General features: G+C 39.9%; 1 protein-coding gene across 9 annotated transcripts in view; it reads right to left on the minus strand.

Annotated features, from left to right (window-relative positions):
* naaladl2 (N-acetylated alpha-linked acidic dipeptidase like 2) overlaps nucleotides 1-19,133 on the minus strand; it is a 298,711-nt gene that overhangs the window by 76,666 nt on the left and 202,912 nt on the right. For all 9 annotated transcript variants that reach the window (XR_015930769.1, XM_088621717.1, XM_088621741.1 and 6 more), the window contains 3 exons: nucleotides 13,399-13,491; nucleotides 11,993-12,198; nucleotides 10,921-11,052 (listed from right to left, as the gene is read on the minus strand). Coding sequence is in view for 8 of the 9 variants with exons in the window: in XM_088621717.1 (XP_088477843.1) it covers nucleotides 10,921-11,052; nucleotides 11,993-12,198; nucleotides 13,399-13,491 (431 nt within the window). In the remaining variant the exon portion in view is untranslated. The remainder of the gene's footprint in view (nucleotides 1-10,920; nucleotides 11,053-11,992; nucleotides 12,199-13,398; nucleotides 13,492-19,133) is intronic.

Genomic DNA, 19,133 nt, shown 5'->3' on the forward strand with positions numbered 1-19,133 from the left:
TGCTAACAGACCTACAGGATCCTGCAGTGTGCTGATATGGATTTTGACCAATCGATGTCCTGTTGTGAAGCTCACTTGGGGGATGACAAAAGATATTTTTGATTCTTCCTGCCTGGGGAGCTGAAAAGATCACAGAGCCCATAGGGTCAGCTCACCTGAACCTCCAGTTTCCATCTTCTTAATGTAGCTCTCTTTGCTTCTGAGTGCTAGAGCTTCTTCAGGCCACCATTACCTGGGCGCTGTGAGTGAGGATAATGTTCTATTTTTCACTCTCTAGTCAGACGTGTTGGAAAAGTCACAATGGAGGTTTTAACGAAAGTTCAGGAGGCATGACGGCAACGAAGAAATGTTTTTGATCACCACTGGCTTCACTTTTGCACCCTGCCGAGCTTCCTCCTTGCGCGGCTGCTCAGTTGGGAGGGACAGTCTGATCTGGGCTGTGCTTGGTTTTCAGTGGCCAACTTCATGGTATTCACAGGGATGTAAAGTGTCTCTGAATTCTGATTTGTGAATTTTAACTTAATCCGTATTTGTTTTGAGAGCTCCTTGGGCTTCATGATTGAGACTTAGTTTGAAATTGACTACCTGACTAAGGGTAACAACTTTAATTGCCCACCAATGGAGGACTTACTCTATGTAATCAACATATTTTAGTTTTTCATTTGTTGTTTTTGGTAACGTTTAACTTCTTTTATTCTTCAGAATATACAGACTTGCTTAATCTATGAAAATGTTACTTAGATGCTAACTGCATTTTTCCAGCTCTCAGGGTTTGCAGAGGAGGAATTGTGTTCTGGGGCTTCTTCAGCTTGGGCAGGCATTGACAGTGTGGTATTTGGATGAAGCTTTGATGCCTTCCACTGACATAGCGTGACCTCTACCCACAATCTCTCAAGCTGAGTTGCAACAAGGTGGTGCAACAAGACACACAATCTCATGCTAACAGGACAGACCTCAAGGAACTGGGCGTTTTTCCTAGCTGGTCTTCCCAGGCTCTGAGGTAGATCCAGCTGTAAGGCAGCTAGAGTTCTATCAAGCATGAATGAGAGCATTTTTCACTATGGAATGGAACAGATTGGTGCCCAACACCAAGCAACCTGCACACAATCTGCTCTGAAGGGTGTTAAGAGACACTTCAGGCTCTACAGAGCATGTACTGTATAAATATTCTTTAGAATGTATACACATGGCATTACCAGTAACAAGGATTTTACTTTCTTCAGCTCTCAAGAAAGACAAAAAAAGCAATCTTGTTCATCACTTCTTGTACAGTATAAGAGGAGATAAAGAACCATTGTAAGGCTTGTTTTTTTATTCCCTATCCACGTGAATCAGAATGTAAATTTCATCCTTCAGTGTTAATAAATTGGATTCATACACCACACAGATGCTGTCAGTGTTCTTGAGATAGATTTTTCCTTCCCCTTTGTTTAGTTTGTAATGTCCTCTGTGAGGAGGAGAGACCTGAGGTATGTCATTGATTTAAGTATTATTTCTGCAGCTGATGATTTTGACTGTAGAGCTGTTGGGAGTGAAGTACAGAGGGGACTCGATACTCAAAAGTGAGAGATCGGAGGAAAGCTCCTTAGAGGTATACAATATAATCACCTTTAGGAGAGCAAGAGAGCATACTGTGCAACATTCTGTCCAAAAAAGAAGGATCAATGAGATAAACATATTCCAGTTTGCATCACCAGGTATTAATGGAATTTCAGTACGGTCAGTGGCCAAACTCTGGGATGAAATAAAAAAGTGGACAGGCAGTGCCACCTGCCTGAAGTCACAGTACCAGCTCCTGAAGCTCAGAGCTGGGTAGCCCAAGGACAAACAGTATCTAACACTGCAGTAGCAGTCTGATATTTGTTTCGACAGACTGTTATTGCCCTCCAAAACACATGTTGATATACTGTATACTATACAGTATAATCTTGCAGAAATCCAAACTCAAAAACTACAGACCTGTGTGTACAGACATCTCTTCAAATAGGAGAACTGAGGCAGTGCATCAAGGCTGCTAGAGTCAAAATGAGGGACTTCAAAGGCAAAACCCCCTATATTATAAGAAACTGCCTTGCAGTTCATTGAAAGAACTTAAACTAAAAACTTAACCTGCAGTAAAAGGAAACCAAATACAATATATACAGGTAAAAGCAAGTTAATGGTGTTTAGTTTCTGTTGGCTTTCCAAGAATGAAAACCCCCTGAGATATAGCACTCAGATATGGAAAATCATGGACACAGAATTCCTGTTTTACATTGTGAAAAGAGAAGCAGATTTACTGTAGCTGCCATCAGCACGGCTGTCCACATGTGCTGTACAGCACTGCAGCACCCACACACCACAGGAGGGACCCTGGACTCAGAGATGCTGCAATATTCACATCCCAGGAAAATGTGTCGTGTTCCAGTTAGATGCATCTCTTCAAAGTGTACTATGATATACAGTACGATGGTGAAGTCAGGGTACATTGTAGTGCACTCATGTGGACACATTTCTATGACACAGCAGGATACAAAGCACACATAACTACGGTAAGGCTTTGGCATAGTAATGCAGGAGGTAAGAACACCACAGTACACGGACACTGGCTTTTAATAAAAAAAATACTGGAAATGTTTTCACATTAAATTTCACCCCCCCCCCAAAAAAAAAAAAAAAAAAACTAAACAAAACAAAAAGATACAGTGCAAAAAATCTGGTGCAAATTTAATCTGATTTCTTCAGTTTAGTGCACAAAAGGGCATATAATCTTCCCAGATACTGAAGCATAAAAAACCCAGAATGCACTGAAACGCTTTAACTGTACATTTCCTTTAACTGTCAGAGGCCGGAGGACCAGCAGTGTGAAGGACAGGACAAAACAGATTTGACAGGGACGTTGCTGTTGTCTCTCCCAGTCGCCAGGCTGTTCCTGCTAATGAATCCTGATTACCTAATACAGCGCCACATGATGAACGCAAAAGAAATCTATTGACTGGAGAGTGGTAGATAATTTTACCACATCCCTGCAATAATACCACCCCTCACTTTGTTTTGCTACCATGTTTGACATGGCTGACAGCATAATCTTAAAGCTTAATAAAGAAGACTGCCAGACAGGCTGCACAGGAACCTCCTGTTTCATCACCCTAAAGACAGCGCCAGTGTGTGTACTCTCCCCTAAGCGCTTCAGCTCTTCTCTGTCTGTATGACATGTAAAACACACCAGTATTTAAAAACAGCTCCAGGAAATGTGTAATTCCTGTGCTATTAAAGACGAAATTTGCGGGCTCCAAAAAATGAAGTTCTTACGGCGACAGCTTGCAAACACCATTTCATATTTGAAAATATATTTTCGGGCTTGCATATTTTGTACAGTACATCATACTGGTTTTTAGGTCAGTATAATTGTACTGTAATGGCCATCATTTAAAAGGCTTGCCTCCTATTTGAAGGATTAATTTGAGGGAAGTAATATGTTGTATATCTTAAAATGAGGCAGTTCTAAAATAATTCTGCACAATAAATTATAATATGAGAAATGAGAAATCACTTCTGTTGCTCCTTGAAAATGTATTTAAAACAGTTTCTACATACTGCACTTCCCTTTATATAGATTTCCAAGCTGTAAAACTGTAATACTCCTATTGATCTCAAAGGTGATATAAGACTTCATTCTGCAATGCTGTGCTTTCATTCTCGATTGTGCAGCTTTCCTGGAAAACATGAACAGAACTGCTTCCTACAAAGCGTTTATCACAAACTTACACAAATGACTGTCAGGCGTGAGTGAGCCAGCTACTGCTCCAGCTTAAAATGCAGATTATGTGCATCTTGTTCAATGCAAAACAAAATTAGTCTGCAAACTTCAAAGTTGCTTCACAATGAAAATATATATATATTTTTTTAATCCCTCAAAGAAGAAATACAGTGGTATATTAGGAGCACAGATAAACACTTCTCTGTTTCCATTATGCTGTCCATAACGTTTACTTGTAAAGTGAACAACACACCATTTGTGCCATACAAATTGATAAAAGCTGTTTAAAGTCTTAAATGTATTTTTGTGTATTTTGCTAAAATGTCAATGCATATTTTATTATTATTATTATTTCATGAGTCACGTCATGTGACAGTAGTAAATTTCAAGTTCAGGATGAATAAATTCACTCTAAGAAAAGGAATTTTACTTGCTTTATAATGATAAATACAGATATTTACTCAGAGAAACTTTTAAGAAAAAAAAACGTGTTCTTTTGACATTTGTATCAGTGTTAGTTTCTTGTCTTGTAAAACAAAGAACACAAAGTCTTGTAGAATTGGAAAAATATTAAAAACATTACAACGCATTATTTCTAGTCCAATATAGAATAAAAAGCTTTTGATGTAAACTAATTTCTTGTTTGAGCAGTTTAACTAAGCTTGCTTCCCCACTGGTAATTTCTAATCAGAAAATTGTATATGGAAGAATCTGAAATGAATACCAGCTGAAAGCAAAAAACAATTTCCTAGCACATCATGTGCTGCTACGGTTGTGCAGTTTAGCTGGGATCACAGCCTCACATTTTAAGAATGTCTCCAAAGCTTTATGACACCACAGTCCAGCAGTGAGGTACTGTCTGTCTCAGTTAAAATGTAAAAATGAGTCTATAATGTAATGTGTTGGCTTCTATGACTGCCCATTTCAATCAGGGTAAAAAATGACAGAAAGATGTTTTGTTCACACAGTTTTATCTCAGAGGGATATCACTCAATGGATAATGAGTGTGTCTCCCTTATTAAAAAAACATAATTAACATTTACTAATATAGCTTGGTGGACAGCTGCATTGTTTAACATGCTTATCAAAATATTAGATGTTTTATCATTCTATGCTACCGTTTGATTCTGAGCAAATTCATTTTCATGGCCATTATTCAGTTTGCATCACGTTAATCAAAACCATTCTATTTATGTTTTACCCGGCTAGGAATTTATGTTTAAAAACAACAAATGGTCATTTTTTCAATCCACCAAACAGCTACATACTGTAAATGATCAACATCTCTGTGGAATTACGCCAGCACACAATCACGGCAGCCTCCATTCAATACTGAGATTGAACCTGCTAGTGTCCATACAAAGGCTTTCTTCCTCGGATCTGTAAAGCATTTCCGAACTAATTCTGAAAAGCTGAGCTTCTCTATGACAAAGGCATTTTGACTGATTGTCTACTGTATCACTTTTGATTTAGAATTGACTTTCTTCTCAGCAGATTACATGCTACATTGTTTCTTTAATGGCTTTTGTACAGAAATACAATCAGGTTGTCAAGTTTTATGTAGGTCAGTGGTCACAATCTTAATACCAGATGGAGAGAATCCATATTTGCAACCAACAGACATTTGTCATCATGTGATCATGTTAAATAGACAGTCCAGAACAGAACATTATGACCTGGATCACAAGTTATTTATGCAAAATCTTTTTAGGAGACATTTACAGATTAAAAATGTAAATCTCTTTCTGTAGACATCGCTTGGTGTCAGATTTTACTAGCATGAAGTTACAGTAGCTGAAAAAAGCTTAAACAAACTACACAATTTAAATGACGAAACTCAGCACACTTGAATTGTGTGTAGTGTAGTATTAGAATATAGAATTTAGCTATGGACTAAGAACTTTAATAAATGTGCATGTATTTATAACGTTTTTTTCACATATGCAAGAAGGCCGAGCACTACGGTATATTTAGTGCAGTGACCTTGCAGAGCATTGTCTTTATTTTGAACTGAGAGCAATGAGGACCTGGGAAACCACTGTCCTGTAGCAGTAAGAGGGAAGGACCCTGCTCAGGGGCTCATCCTGGCACACCTGCAGGGGTCCAGGGCTGTAACCAGTCTCCCACAATCCTGCCCCATCCCACTGTCTGAGAAAGCAAGGACAGCAATGATGCAATAAAGCGCCGTGCATGCATTTCAGTAAAGCTCCTCTTAACTAATAACACATTCATTTAGGGGGGCAGGCGGGGGGTTGAGATATGGAAATCTACTAATTTAATTCCCTTATACTGCACCTGCAAGGGTTCCTGCCACCTGGGCTCAATAATTTCGGGGTGGGGGGGCTCAGTCCCACATTTTGGAATTAAACGGATGTGCCATAAGCCAGCAATGTTATGCTGGTCAGAACACAGTGAAAAAAGACAGATTTTAAAGTGGGTTAGGGTCTACCAGCCTGATTCCGAAACGGAAAGCTACTGTAATTTAGTGTCCACGGATAAAGCCATTTTGCTATTCCCAAAGTGAATACATTAAATTAGTTCACATGAAGAGCTCACTTTTCCATTAAAAGAGGATTGTTGTGTGTTTATTTGAAATTTTTGAATTATTAGACCATTAAATCGAGGACTGTAGTCACACTACATGACAGAACCCCGGATATAAAGTTTTACTACATTAACTAACAGGATGATGAGCGTTTACTCAACATTTTTATAACCACAATGAACACGCAAAATATTTTTATTAGTAATAATAAAATGAAAAATGTAATGTACCACGAATTTAAAATTCATTGTACTATACAGTATTAAAACATCTCTGATGTTTAAAACAGAATGAATCACATGCACTGCTACAACAATACCCAATTAAATTATGAAAACTCTTTCAATTTATTTTGTACGCTAGACCCTGTAATCCCCAAAGAAGTGTCTGTTTTATTATAATTGGTTCCAAAGCACCCATTCGAAGCATATCAACACAGTGGCATTTCAGCTTTGAAGACAGCTGCAAAGTAAGATAAGTGGAAAATATTACCAGCACCTCACAAACATGATTTATTATATGGTTAAAGTACCTCAGAATACTAAGACTGTTGAGTGTACCTGGTGCTTTTCAAAGTGATAGTCCAAAGACAAATTACATAATTGCAGAGATCCAATACAAGCTCTCCGGCTTCAGGATGCGCGATGCAGGCCGAGAAGTCTAACGGTGGGGCAGCGGAGCTGGCGCTCTGGGGACCCACGGCAGAGCCCCCAGCCCAGATTCAGACACAGCGGCCCTGCACCTGAACACGGGGCGGGACCCTCTGTGTCGAACCGGGGCAGCACCTTCAAGATTAGAAGTTCCAGCGAAGCTGCGCTGACGTGCCGAGTCCCTCTGTGGCCTGTGCCCAGTCTCGCCCTGGGTGTGCTCTTGATTGTCCCAGGCTCAGGCAGCGGGGTCCGCTCTCTTCCTTCCCGATGCGGCGCTGGGAGTTTCCCCCAAAGAGCGCGGCAGAGAGAAAGAATAGCGCCCCGCTGTTGTTATTTTTTACCAGTTTAAACTGTAGCTGAGACGGGAGGCTGGTTGGACAGACTGTGGTTTAGAGGAGCAGCATCATGCAATACTGCTGATTTTCCACTAGGGGTGAAGCTCGGGCAAACTGCCCATCTAATTCACTTACTGTGGAGTGGGCAGCTGGCCACAGAGAAACACAAGGACCTGTGTGCTTGCTTATTTATGGCCTGGGGTGGGGGCGTGGAGAAATGAGCACTAAGAGTATATAACTAACGGAGGCAATTTCGCTGTACACTACAAAATGAATTCCAGTAAACGTGGGAACCTTTATGGGGGTGTCCTAATAAAGATGCACTGTTGTTGAAACTAATAAATTTTTTTTTTGAAGATGCAGCTCCACTACAAATAATAAAATAGACAGGGTCAGACTGCATAAAAATATCAAGGAGGTTTTAAAAACAGAAAACCGAGCATATTAACATTACATTAATCTTTGGTGACACTTTATATCCCAAAGCTGATTGGTATTCTTGCAAAGATGTATAAACATAAAATCTAAAAAGCTGGTAAAGCTTTAGAATGCATTTCACCTACAGTATAAGACAATTATAGGCAATTGTGTTCATTATTACTGAAAACCTGCACAAGCATTAAGTATAATATAGAAAACATCTGCTTTCAGTATCAGCCTTTATATATTAATTATAACAAATACTTTGGGCATTAAGTTGTACTGAACAAGCTGTGTTTCAGAAATACAATTGCTACCTTTTCTTGGTATCTACTTTAACCACCAATGTTCCTGAATATACTGCATATGCTCTACGGTCTTTATTGAAAGTCTAGCTACAGGCAGAGACATGGTTCCTCTGTTTATATTGAAATTCACTGAAGCATCATGGTAATAAGAACAGCTACACTCTCCTTAGATCATAGAGCTCTGGTAGGGCAAACAGCACTAATGCAGGTCACAGCAAATTTAAAGAGGGTTAGAAATTGTGGGGGAAGATTATGAGGAGTGACATAGTCACCGATTAAAAACAGTCTAGGCGTAATGGGATGCCTAAAACTCACGCTAGGTGCAACCACAGCACTTAAACAGACCTTATACAGACTACCCAGACACTAGCACTAACTCAACTCTTCAACACATCTGTGGATATTCTTATACTCTGGAAAGCTTTAAAATTGATAGGCATTCGGCAAGGTTAAGAAGTATTGCATTAATAAAAAAAGTTTAAAATAAAGGGAGTGCGGTATGATAAAAAGAGACAAAAGAGAGATGAAGTTTATCATATTGGTAGAAAAACTAAAAGGGTCTTCTGGCACCCCAGGCATTCCCCTGAAACCACTTCAATAAAGGTGGTCACTTCTCTTAAAGCATGAGATGTGAGAAGCTTAATTCTTACCACACATCTGTCCTATAAATGCATCATTTTGGTTTTGGTGTTGCCATACTTTAGAAATGAAAGCTGACATTTTTAAGTGATTTTCATCAAAAACCTTTCTCAATAATACTGAAAAATCCAGTTGCTAAATAGATTTGATTAGATGATTAGAGTATTATAAAATTGATGGTCTGTAATCGGCTCAAAAGTAATCTAATTGTATCTAATCTTCTATGCCAGTCAGTCATTGCTCCTGTTTTCCAAGTGTGAATTTTTAATTAATCCACCATTGGAAAATGGGAGGTCCCAGGGTTTTTATCCCAAGCAAATTTAACCCTTTATTTATTTTTAAAAACATTAAAAAGAGGGTCTTTAGAATTATTCCTTAATACTATATAGTGAGACAAATTTTCAATACATTACCAACTCAAACACTTTCAATGAGGAAGGACTATCACACTCAAACTAAATAAATAAAAAACTAGAAGCAGTCCGTGGGGAAAGTGATGTAGCTTAGTAAATAAGCAACTCAAGTGATATCAGGTATAGAGATTAAAATTCATCAGGCAAATAAAACACTTCTCTAGTGAACCCAGCTACACCCCACTAGTGCCCACCAACACACCCCGTCACACAAAGACAAGCAAAACCACCTCAGAGCATGAGTCTCTCAGCCAACAAAAATAACTGCTTGCCAGCAACTGAATATCAGCTTGCGTGGTTTGTCTTTCATTAATATAACAGATTTGCCCTTCAATTCAAGAGCGCTAATGAGAGCTTGTCAGTCAAAAGGGTAAGCACACACAGAGCTTATACATGCAGTTCTCACATTGCTATGCTTGTAGTGTTTTCAAAATATTATTGTTTAAATCAGGCTGCTCTGAGAAACACATTTAACTGACAGTCATTTTTTTCCATTGACAACCTTTAAAAAGAATAACAGTTTGTCAAGGTAACCAACAATTAACATGACTGAGCTTTGATAAAAAATAATTTAGACCCGTATTGTATTTATGGAGAACTTCAGCTCTGGATCCACAGTAAGGATATCCATATCTGATCTTCAACAGCTAATGCATCCTCTAGATTTTGTTCATAGATCTCCTTTATGTAGTTGAACAGCTTAATAGATTAAGTCAAGATTGTTTTTATGTGTAGAGAAGCAAAAGACCCAGTGGTACCCATAAAGATAAAAGAGCTTTGGAGTGTAGTAGACACGTAACTCATCAGTGTGCTGGGGTGGGGGGAGTTTTGAGTTTATCAGCTGTTGTGTTTATATGTATGTCATGTATCCCACCAGAACATGTAAAAATACAAACCACGTTATTCACAAATTTAAAAAAAAAGAAAAAAAAACATTATCCAGCATTAATCTTATGGGTAATAATTAATCTTTTCTTCTCGCAAAGAGATTTAGTTCATGCTAGCAATACAGAAGAGAACTCATTTTATTACTACAAAATGTCACAGGTGGACTGGCATTTAGGTTAATTAAAAGGGTTATTGCTTTGGAGGAAATTATAGAGCATTCCATTATTTGCATGTGACCTCTGACCTGCCGTGCTATGCACATTGCTTGTATTAACGTGAGCTCATGAAGAACAGAAAAATTGACAACATTTAAATAAGTTAACCTTTTCAGCACTCCAGTGACATAAAGTTCAGTTATGGAGTCTAGCTGTCACTGAAATTGGGTTGAAAAGTGGTTGAACTGTCACGAGGGACCTTCAGTTCGAACAGTTTGTTTCAGCAGTGGCAATCCAAGCTATTGGGACACCCCAGTCTCGAAGGATTACTGTTGGCAACTGTCAAAACCACCATAACTGTGATCTCATGTCCTAGAGCACGTTTAGAAACCTACTGGGGCACAGCATTAAAATAATGTATCCAATGCACCGATGCAGAGACCGAAAATCAACCTAACTGAGCGACTGAGAGATGCCTCTGTTTTGGCCTGCACTGTCTGAACTGCCAACTGGCACAGAAGCAGTGTGAGGCTTCATTTTACACACAGATGAAAAATTCTCAGCGTTCATTACTGTAGGTTGTCCGGTGTCTGTCACATAATGAAATTTTAACAACAAGGCATTTAAAGATCTGCTGAGAAAAAAACAAACAGACAGAAACTGGAAAGAAATCAGACCTGTGCAAACACAGGAGCAGGTACTGCTACGTACTGTACAGTACACTATGTTACATTTTTAGCTGAGTGGAAGCTCTCTAATCGATCATGGCGAACACACTGCACTCCAGAGCGCGGGGCAATCGTTCCCCCGGAGGAGGTTAGCGAGTACCTTGTGAGTGATGTCTGCCGCCAGCTGCTGCAGAGAAGGCGAGGCGATGGCGTGGAGCGGTCCCTTCCCTCTGACCGGATGGTGAAGACTCACGTAGGCCACAGCATTGCTCAGTAGCACCTGCCTCAGCTCCTGCAGAACACGACACAGGAAACACCAGCTGTCATATGCACAGGTCGTTTATTGCTCTCTTAGACATTTTTAAGTGTCTAAAAGCAAAACGCATCCTTACATATTAATTCATACTGATTGAAAATACCAGTAAAGCACACATACAAAGTATGTCCTGCTTGGTGAACAGTATTTCTAACTGCTCTTCTTCCAGTACTGGTTACTGTCCTGCGAACTTGATACAGAACTGTAGGGATCACTCTAGATTTAGTTCACTCTCTATTGATTTAAGTGGACAAGTCTGGACTTGCTTGGCACCCTTGAACACTTACTGTATGTTTTTTAGTTTAACATGCCTTTGAAATGTTGTCATACAACAGGACCTATCAGAGCTCCCTGGATGTAGCGCATGTCATCTAAGTATAAAAAAGACACGCATGTCCTCCTGGACGGTGGACACTGAAGTAACAATTATTTTAAAAAATGAATAGGGTGCATGTAAAAATATCTGTTGCTGTTTAACGTTCTCTTCACCAGCGAGATCCTGGCTATCCAGTGTCTCAGTGGTGTTGGAGACAGGAACCAGGGCTGAAAATAGAAATGAGAGATGTGCCAATGCCTGACACCCTCTTAGCGCAAGGCAGGGGAATGTGTCTGAATCACAGCAGAACCTCACCAGCAAAGTCCAGAATTTGCTGGGGGGGGGAACGTAAAATCAGACGGGGCTGAATAAGAACGGTGACACATGAACCAGAGGGCATACTGTAGGTAGAGACTAAGCGGAAGAGCTTTTAAAACTGAGAACATTGAGGCACATCTTTACCCAAAGGCTTGTGGGAGTGTAGAACAGCTAAATGAGATCCTTGGATGAATTCGCTACTAACGACCAAACAGGCTAGACGGGCCACACGGCCTCCTCTCATTTGTAACCTTTCTTATGTTCTTATGTTCTTAAATTTACCTCTCCCCATTCAAAGGAGCCAATATTGCCGAATGCTGATCCTCCCCACGAACAGAAAACAGTGGTACGGTCTGGCTGCCAACCTTGTCTGATCTGCGCGGTCAGGGAGGCGACGACCTCGGTGATGATGGCCGAGCCACTGTCCGCTCCCGCTGCGCTTACACCGGCCCAGCTGCGGTGGCGGCTGCCGACCAGGACATAGCGATCTGCCAACAGACAGGGGGAGCCGTCAGCGCTCTGCTCAGGGGGAGCGCTCCTGAAGGCGCAGGGGATAACACAACACAGGAGCACTGGAAAGGAGCTCTCCAGTACCACACACATACTGTACCGTGGCACACCTACTGTAATACCCCACTGAAGTGCACACAGATATGCCACATTACAAAAGGACACGGCAGAAAATAAACGCAGTACAGTGCGCCTCACTGGGACAGCCTGAGAAGCTCTGGGCCCTTGAGAATGTTCTAGGAGCCTCGATACACGAGAGCACGTGAATTCGCGGGTGGAGAAACTGCAGACTGCAGGGGGGAAATTACCAACCAAGAGCTTCCATACAACCATAACCATAGCGTTAAAGTCATCCCCCACCTCTTCATTCTTCCAGTATAAAAAACAGAAAGAAATTGAAAAGTATCGCAGAAGTGCTCTCCAGGTGATATTTTACACGTTGCCAAAGTAAGGAACTGGTTTCTACCTTTTTAAAAATGCACAATAAACGTCGTTCAACGTACAGTAAATATTGAGATGCAACACTGTGCAGATGCGCAGGCCTGGTACTGAGGGGCTCACTAGTGCCCCCACACAGCCAGCTCGGGCCAGAACCAGAACCCAGCCTGCTGTCTTCCAGGTGTGGAAGCCCGCACATTGTAAAGTGTATTGTAGGATGTAGCATTTTGCAAAAGTGATATGGAGCACAGGCCATAAGTACAGTAGGTGTATTACAGTTATTCCTAAAAGGATTACGCCCCTGCCAAAAGCACAAAACAATATCTTCCTTTTCCTGATGCCAAGTTGAGAAGATAACTGTGACAGATCATGAACATAACAATTAATTAACATAGTTGGCACCTTTGTCCAAGGTGACTTACAGTACAATTCAGATGCCCAATGAGCTGTGAAAAAAATCATAAGTTTGAAAGCACAAGTAGAACAGTTAACACAGTAATTTGACATAATACAATAACTGAAGCAATACAAGGTGCAGAAAGTATTGCAATGCAGAGCTGAGTCATATGCTCTATATTGCCTTTGGCTGTAGTTGTGAACAGTTATTTTGTGGTATGTGAGCTACATTAATATCAAAGTAATATTCACAATCAATAAGTCTAAAAATTGCACTTGTTTCAGACACACATAGTTTGTTCTGCTGCCTGAAAGGTAATTTTTATTAATCTCTGATTTCTTACCAGGGTTGATGCCTCCCTTCAGGTAGCCAATCACATTGTGCACTGTCTGGTAAGCTGTCTGAGTCCCGATATGGAGAATTACAATCTTCCTCGCTGTCAGGACAAAAAGGCACGACCTGTAACTGATTTGTACTGTACATCAAAACTGCTTCCTGGTCAACTGATCATTTTAAATAACAAAGAAACTGCATCAAGAGTTTATTGAGACTTGCGCTGGATAGTTGACCTCTCTGCTTTTGATTCAGAGGTCAGGAGAGAAGATTAAGGCTTCGGACGAGACAGCTATGCATCAATATCTGTGACAAAGGCTGGTCGGTACTGTATCATATTTCAGAGACTGAGGAAACAGAGACGGTGACAAAGAGAGGAAAATTTTCTATTAATTTTCATTATAGTTTTGACAACAGACATTTTCAGCACCATCTAAATTCTCAGTGAACAGCATCTCAATAGATATACCAAGTGTACACAGGGATAGCTTCTGACAGCTCTTGCATTTGTTTCCCTCTCTTAACAGGCTTCATGAACCCGATTTTCACTAAAAGCTAAAAAGTATTGGGCTATAGAGGACAAAATGTAGAATAATCAGCCAAGCACTATATTCGCAAAGGGAGTACACAGCAATGTGCTTTAACTGTGTACTGTCCTAGGTGTTGCAGATGACTGTCTAAATAATGTACATAATAAAGTAGCTGTTAACAGTGACAATTATACAATTTCCAAGTGTTGTCTTCAACCCCTAAGTAGGGGTTATTAACCATTTTAATTATGCTTTTTTCATGCTCAGCTAATGTACTCTGGGTTCTAATGCATCTGCAAATGTAATTTAAGACCATTAATATGTGACCATTGCTGTCTGTGTACAGTACAGTATGTGAAGCAGTCAATGAGAAGGCAACAAGCAGCACATCTGAAGTAGTGTGGAATTATACAGTAGTTGGGAGCATCACTGCCTCTCGGCACTGGTGCCCTGGGTTCAATTCCTGGGGTGCTTTCTGCGTGGAGTTTGTATGTTCTCCTCATGTTTGTGTGGGTCTCCTCTGTGTGTTCTGGTTTCCTCCCACAGTCCTTCTGGGAAAATCAGTGTGTGAGCGTGTGTGTCTGTGTTTGTCTGTGATGGACTGGCGTCCTGCTGCTTGGTGGGACAGGCTGCAGTTCCTCTGTGTCCCTGTTTTGGATAAAGCGGTTAGTAATTGGGCGTTTTTTTGTTGTTGTTGTTTTTGTTGTTAATATTATTATTGTTGTCATTGTGGTGGTGATGGAGAGACAGAAAATCACACTGCACATGCCCGTAAGACAGAAAGAATTAAAGAAGAAATATCAACAAAGATGTTCAATAATTAACTTTCCATAGTCTTAAAGAAATTCAAAAGTATTGGCTGTGTTTTGAAAATGCAATTATTTAACTCACATTTTTGTTTTTGGGGGATAAATGATTAATCCTTTTACATTGCTACGCCTATGTTCTTGTCTTTAAAATAAACATAAAATTTTATTCTAGAAGAATTTATGAGTTTTTCCTCTGTTAAATGTTCAGTTTTTATAAAGTTCCCCTAACACTGATGTTCAAAGCAGATACTACTGTAAGTCATCAAAACTCACAATTCTAAAACTCATCAAGCATCATGCATTCAATGAATGAAATGAATGAAGAGAAAATGTACATGGTGTGAGAGCTCACTGTTTAAATTTGGGATTGATCTGTCAGGAAACTCTATGGAAACAGAACTCCAGAACGGAAGTGGGACTCCCAGCCTCCCAGTAAATGCCTTGCTGCATAAACAGGTCTCCCAGTCATAATTGTAAAAGAGAATTGGATCTCAATTGATTCACTTGGTAAAAAATATAGAGAAATGTGCAGGATGTGCAGACAAGGAACGGAGCTGAGACCTGGCTGTTTCCTATGCTTACATGCACCTTGGGAAGCTGCTACTGTACTTCAATGCCTCTATTAAGTTCAGACTCATAATGCATCAACCTGCCCACATAATGCTCACATAGTTCTCTACAGACAGTGGCAGAGCCAGTACATCTCCGTCTTCCATACCGTGTTGTTACATTGCGCTTAAACTTTCTGCCATTCACCTTGAATCCAAGTAGTTCTGGGTTCTAGCACACTTCCTAAGGTAAGAGCACCAGGTTTAATAAATAATGGCTTAAACAGAAAAGTGATTTAGCTAGAGGGCAGAATAAAGTTTTAATCAATTTAAATTTGGTTAATGAAAATGCTGCACTATATTAAATTTAAAAAGGAGAGGCCAAGCAATAAATAAATGTTTCTTTAAAAAACAACAACATCGAAAACAGTTTTTATAGCACTTTGCCACATATTCATCAGCTGTGACAAATAAATTGCCACAAACATCATTTCATATTCATCCTCCTGTTTGGACATGTTTTTTTCTTTATTAATCTTGTGGACCTTTCAAAAGGTGTGTGATATGCTTTGAGCTTTGTTGTAAAGTGCTCATAAATAAAATTGTTTTATTATTATATGTAGTGTACATGCAAAAATAAATTACATTCTCACTAATGGGTCAATCTTCACACAAAAAACACCTCTGCCTTTACAGCAAGTGATTATTTTTCCCTTAAAAAAAGCCAACCTTTTTGCTTTGTACTGTATGTCCTAATACAAATAATAATAGATTTGCAAAAGTTTTACAATTTTTCAAAAAGAAAACAAAGATTAGATAACATTTCTATTTCTACTTATGTTAACAGCTTTTTATTTTAAAAAGCTTTGAAACCTGCTCATAGAAGACTATTTGCATCAGTGATAATTTCATATGAAAAAGAGACAAAAATGCTACAACATGTGTTCCAAAAGTATTAGCTGAGGTAGACTTTCAAGCAGCCTTCTGCTTTACCACAAACACACAAGCTATCCAGCCAAGTTGTTGAAGTTGATTTCTGGGGCTTTTGGAAAAATGAACCCTCAATGAACCCACAAAAATGATTGGAAAAATGAAATTTCTCACTGAACCCAGAAGTCCTTGAGTCCTTGAGAAAGAGGTGAACTTTCAGAGTCAGGCAATGTCCTAGTAGAAAAGAGAATCCCAGGCAAATCTTATCAATCTCCCACAACAGTAATGCATTTTCTAAGGTGCAGCTCATGCAATATGACACAATAATGTTGGTTCAATTCTGCCTTGTGATCTTCACTAGGTTTTACATATTGTTATGGACTCCTGACTGCTGAAAATTGCAAAACTCTTAAATTGTGAGCAAGGAAAGATTTCTGTTATCTGTATTAGCACATTTTCAATGTTTTAAAATATGACAATAATGTACAGTCAAATGCTGCTTTATCAGTCAAGCTCTTACCTCTCACTCCTTTGTAATACTGGGAGTTAGACTCCTGCATGCTGGACATTCATTTAATTACACAGCACTGCAGAGCTAAACTTAAAGGTTTCAAAACTCTTAAAATTAAAGAGAAGATAACATTTTAAAAGATTTTATAAAAAAATATGACTCAGCAAAAGTTTAAATAGGATTTTCAAATAAATGACTAAAATTCCTATCACAACGCTAAAGTCCATACTAAATCAAATTTCGACCCTCTTTCCACCTTCACATTCTGAGTTTTGAGAACTTGATAGCAGGTTCCATTGGACAAACAGAATAAGCCTCAGGCAGCTATCAAGTACAGGGCTTGTAATCTGTGCCTGGAGAATGAGTTTTGAATTAATCTTAGCCATAGCCCACTTATCAGAGCCAAAAGATTTAAAGAACAATCTAAAACTAGGTTTATTTTTTGATAACTGGAGCAGAAGGAAATAATGTACAATAACATGTTTATTTCCATAGCAATAGGTTGTTTAAATTCATAACAAAATTTAATCACTACCATGCTTTTAAATCTTGATGTAAATGGGGTGTAAATTAACTTTACCATGGCCTCAGAATTTGTATTGCTACTGTATGCAAAGTTAATTCTGTGCTGCGTTTTATCTGAAGTATTCCCAGGTTCAGGCAGAAAAGCCTAGAAGCAGGACATGAATTCATACAGGTTTAAGGCAATAATAACATACTTAAGGACAACACATCCCATTGGCAGATGCAGGTGCCCTGGGGCTGGGAGATCAGGTAGTTGCAATGTGGAGATCGCTGGGAAGTGAAGACGAGTTACGAGCACAGATAGAACACAGACACAAGCGGTAGCTGGCAGATGTGCTGCATAAATACTGTGCATTAAGATAGTGTGTGTACAGGTACATGTTCTCAGTCAGTACAAAATCCCTTGGCCCTTCTAGAGCCAAGAACTCCCATTTATCATTTTTGACAAATACACAGATGAAGAGCATCAAAGAAAATGCTGGAAGACCATCAAATTTTACATGCAGCTTTGAAAAGAAAACAGGATAATAGGTAAAGAGTTTGCAGGGAAATGAAGATATTTTTTTTATTTGGAAATGCTCTGAAAAACTCATATTTAATCAGTTCTCTCATGGTCAGTATGCAAATGAATAAGAATTTAGTTTATTTCCTCATCCCTAAAGTAGCTGTTAAAAATGAAGAGCTGCAGTACCAGCCTGATACAGTGTACTTCAAAGGGAATGAAATTCATAAGATGCTTCGCCTATTGTTCCCCTGACAAAAATAAACAAAAGCAGACACCAGAAAGCACAAAGTTGACAGCGCAACCCTGGCTCCTATTCAGGGGTACTACAGCCCTTTCAGCTTTCCTCAGGACAAAGGCCAGTGTCACCAAACACTCCCTTGTTATAGCTGTCCAGTGAACTAGTGAACAATATAACTGGCAAGTCAATGAGCTGTTATCTGAAGCTGTACAGATCGCATCTCTATTCTCAGGTTGTTGCAAGTATGTTATCTGCTTCTTTGATTTCTTGGTTTCAATCTCCTCTTCGTGGCCTGTTGTCCACACTACCTCAGTCTTGTTCACTGTTTTTATAGCAGATCAGGTATTATTTTCTTGTTTATACTCTGGTGCTGTGCAGCAGAAACCCGACTACTGACACAGCAGTACATTCTGCTGTGATTTTTTTTCAAAAAAAGATAAATGGTTTATTTTCTTGCAATACCCTGCAGTGAAGAAGCGGTGATTGCTAATCAACGAATTACAGTACAGGAAACTAAACAGTACATGCGCAGATATACCTTCCAACAGGCAACTCTGATACACTGGGAGGTAACAAAACAACAACATAGGCTTGCGACTGGCTCAGCCAATAAATGTGCAAGTTCAGAGCTCAGCAAGCCTGCAGTGACATTGTGAGAGAGGCGGGGCTCCCTCAGCTCGTGCAGGCTCTCCTGTAATGAGAAGTGGCCCAGCTGGCAGTGTTGGTGGTGGAGGGGGCTACGTGTTAGAGGCACCTGCTAATTTTCCTCAGGTAGGTACTGTAGGTGGTTGTGTCACAGTGCACATGCAACCAAACAGTTACAAGTGATGTCACGCCGCACTGAAATCCAGACTATGTCAAACTCCACAGCAGAGGACCTGGTCTTGCGATGCCATGGGATTTTTCCCAGGAGTATAGAATTGAGTGGGTAGCAGCGCTGTGTGTGCTGGGAGCCCGGGACAGACTAGGATCGGATCCCAGCAGGGGCAGAGAAGAGCCGCAGTCCTCTCTGGTGCTGTGTACAGTTCTCTCCTGGTGGAGGACTGTACTTTCGGAATAACAGAGCTTATCCAAGGAGTGGCGCTGTGTGTGCTCAGAGCCTAGAAGAGATCAAATCCCAGCAGGCGCAGGGAGAGTTACAGTTGCACC

The sequence above is a fragment of the Lepisosteus platostomus genome, chromosome 2 (genome assembly GCF_059453375.1).
Source record: "Lepisosteus platostomus isolate fLepPlt1 chromosome 2, fLepPlt1.hap1, whole genome shotgun sequence".
In the NCBI taxonomy this organism is placed as follows: domain Eukaryota; kingdom Metazoa; phylum Chordata; class Actinopteri; order Semionotiformes; family Lepisosteidae; genus Lepisosteus; species Lepisosteus platostomus.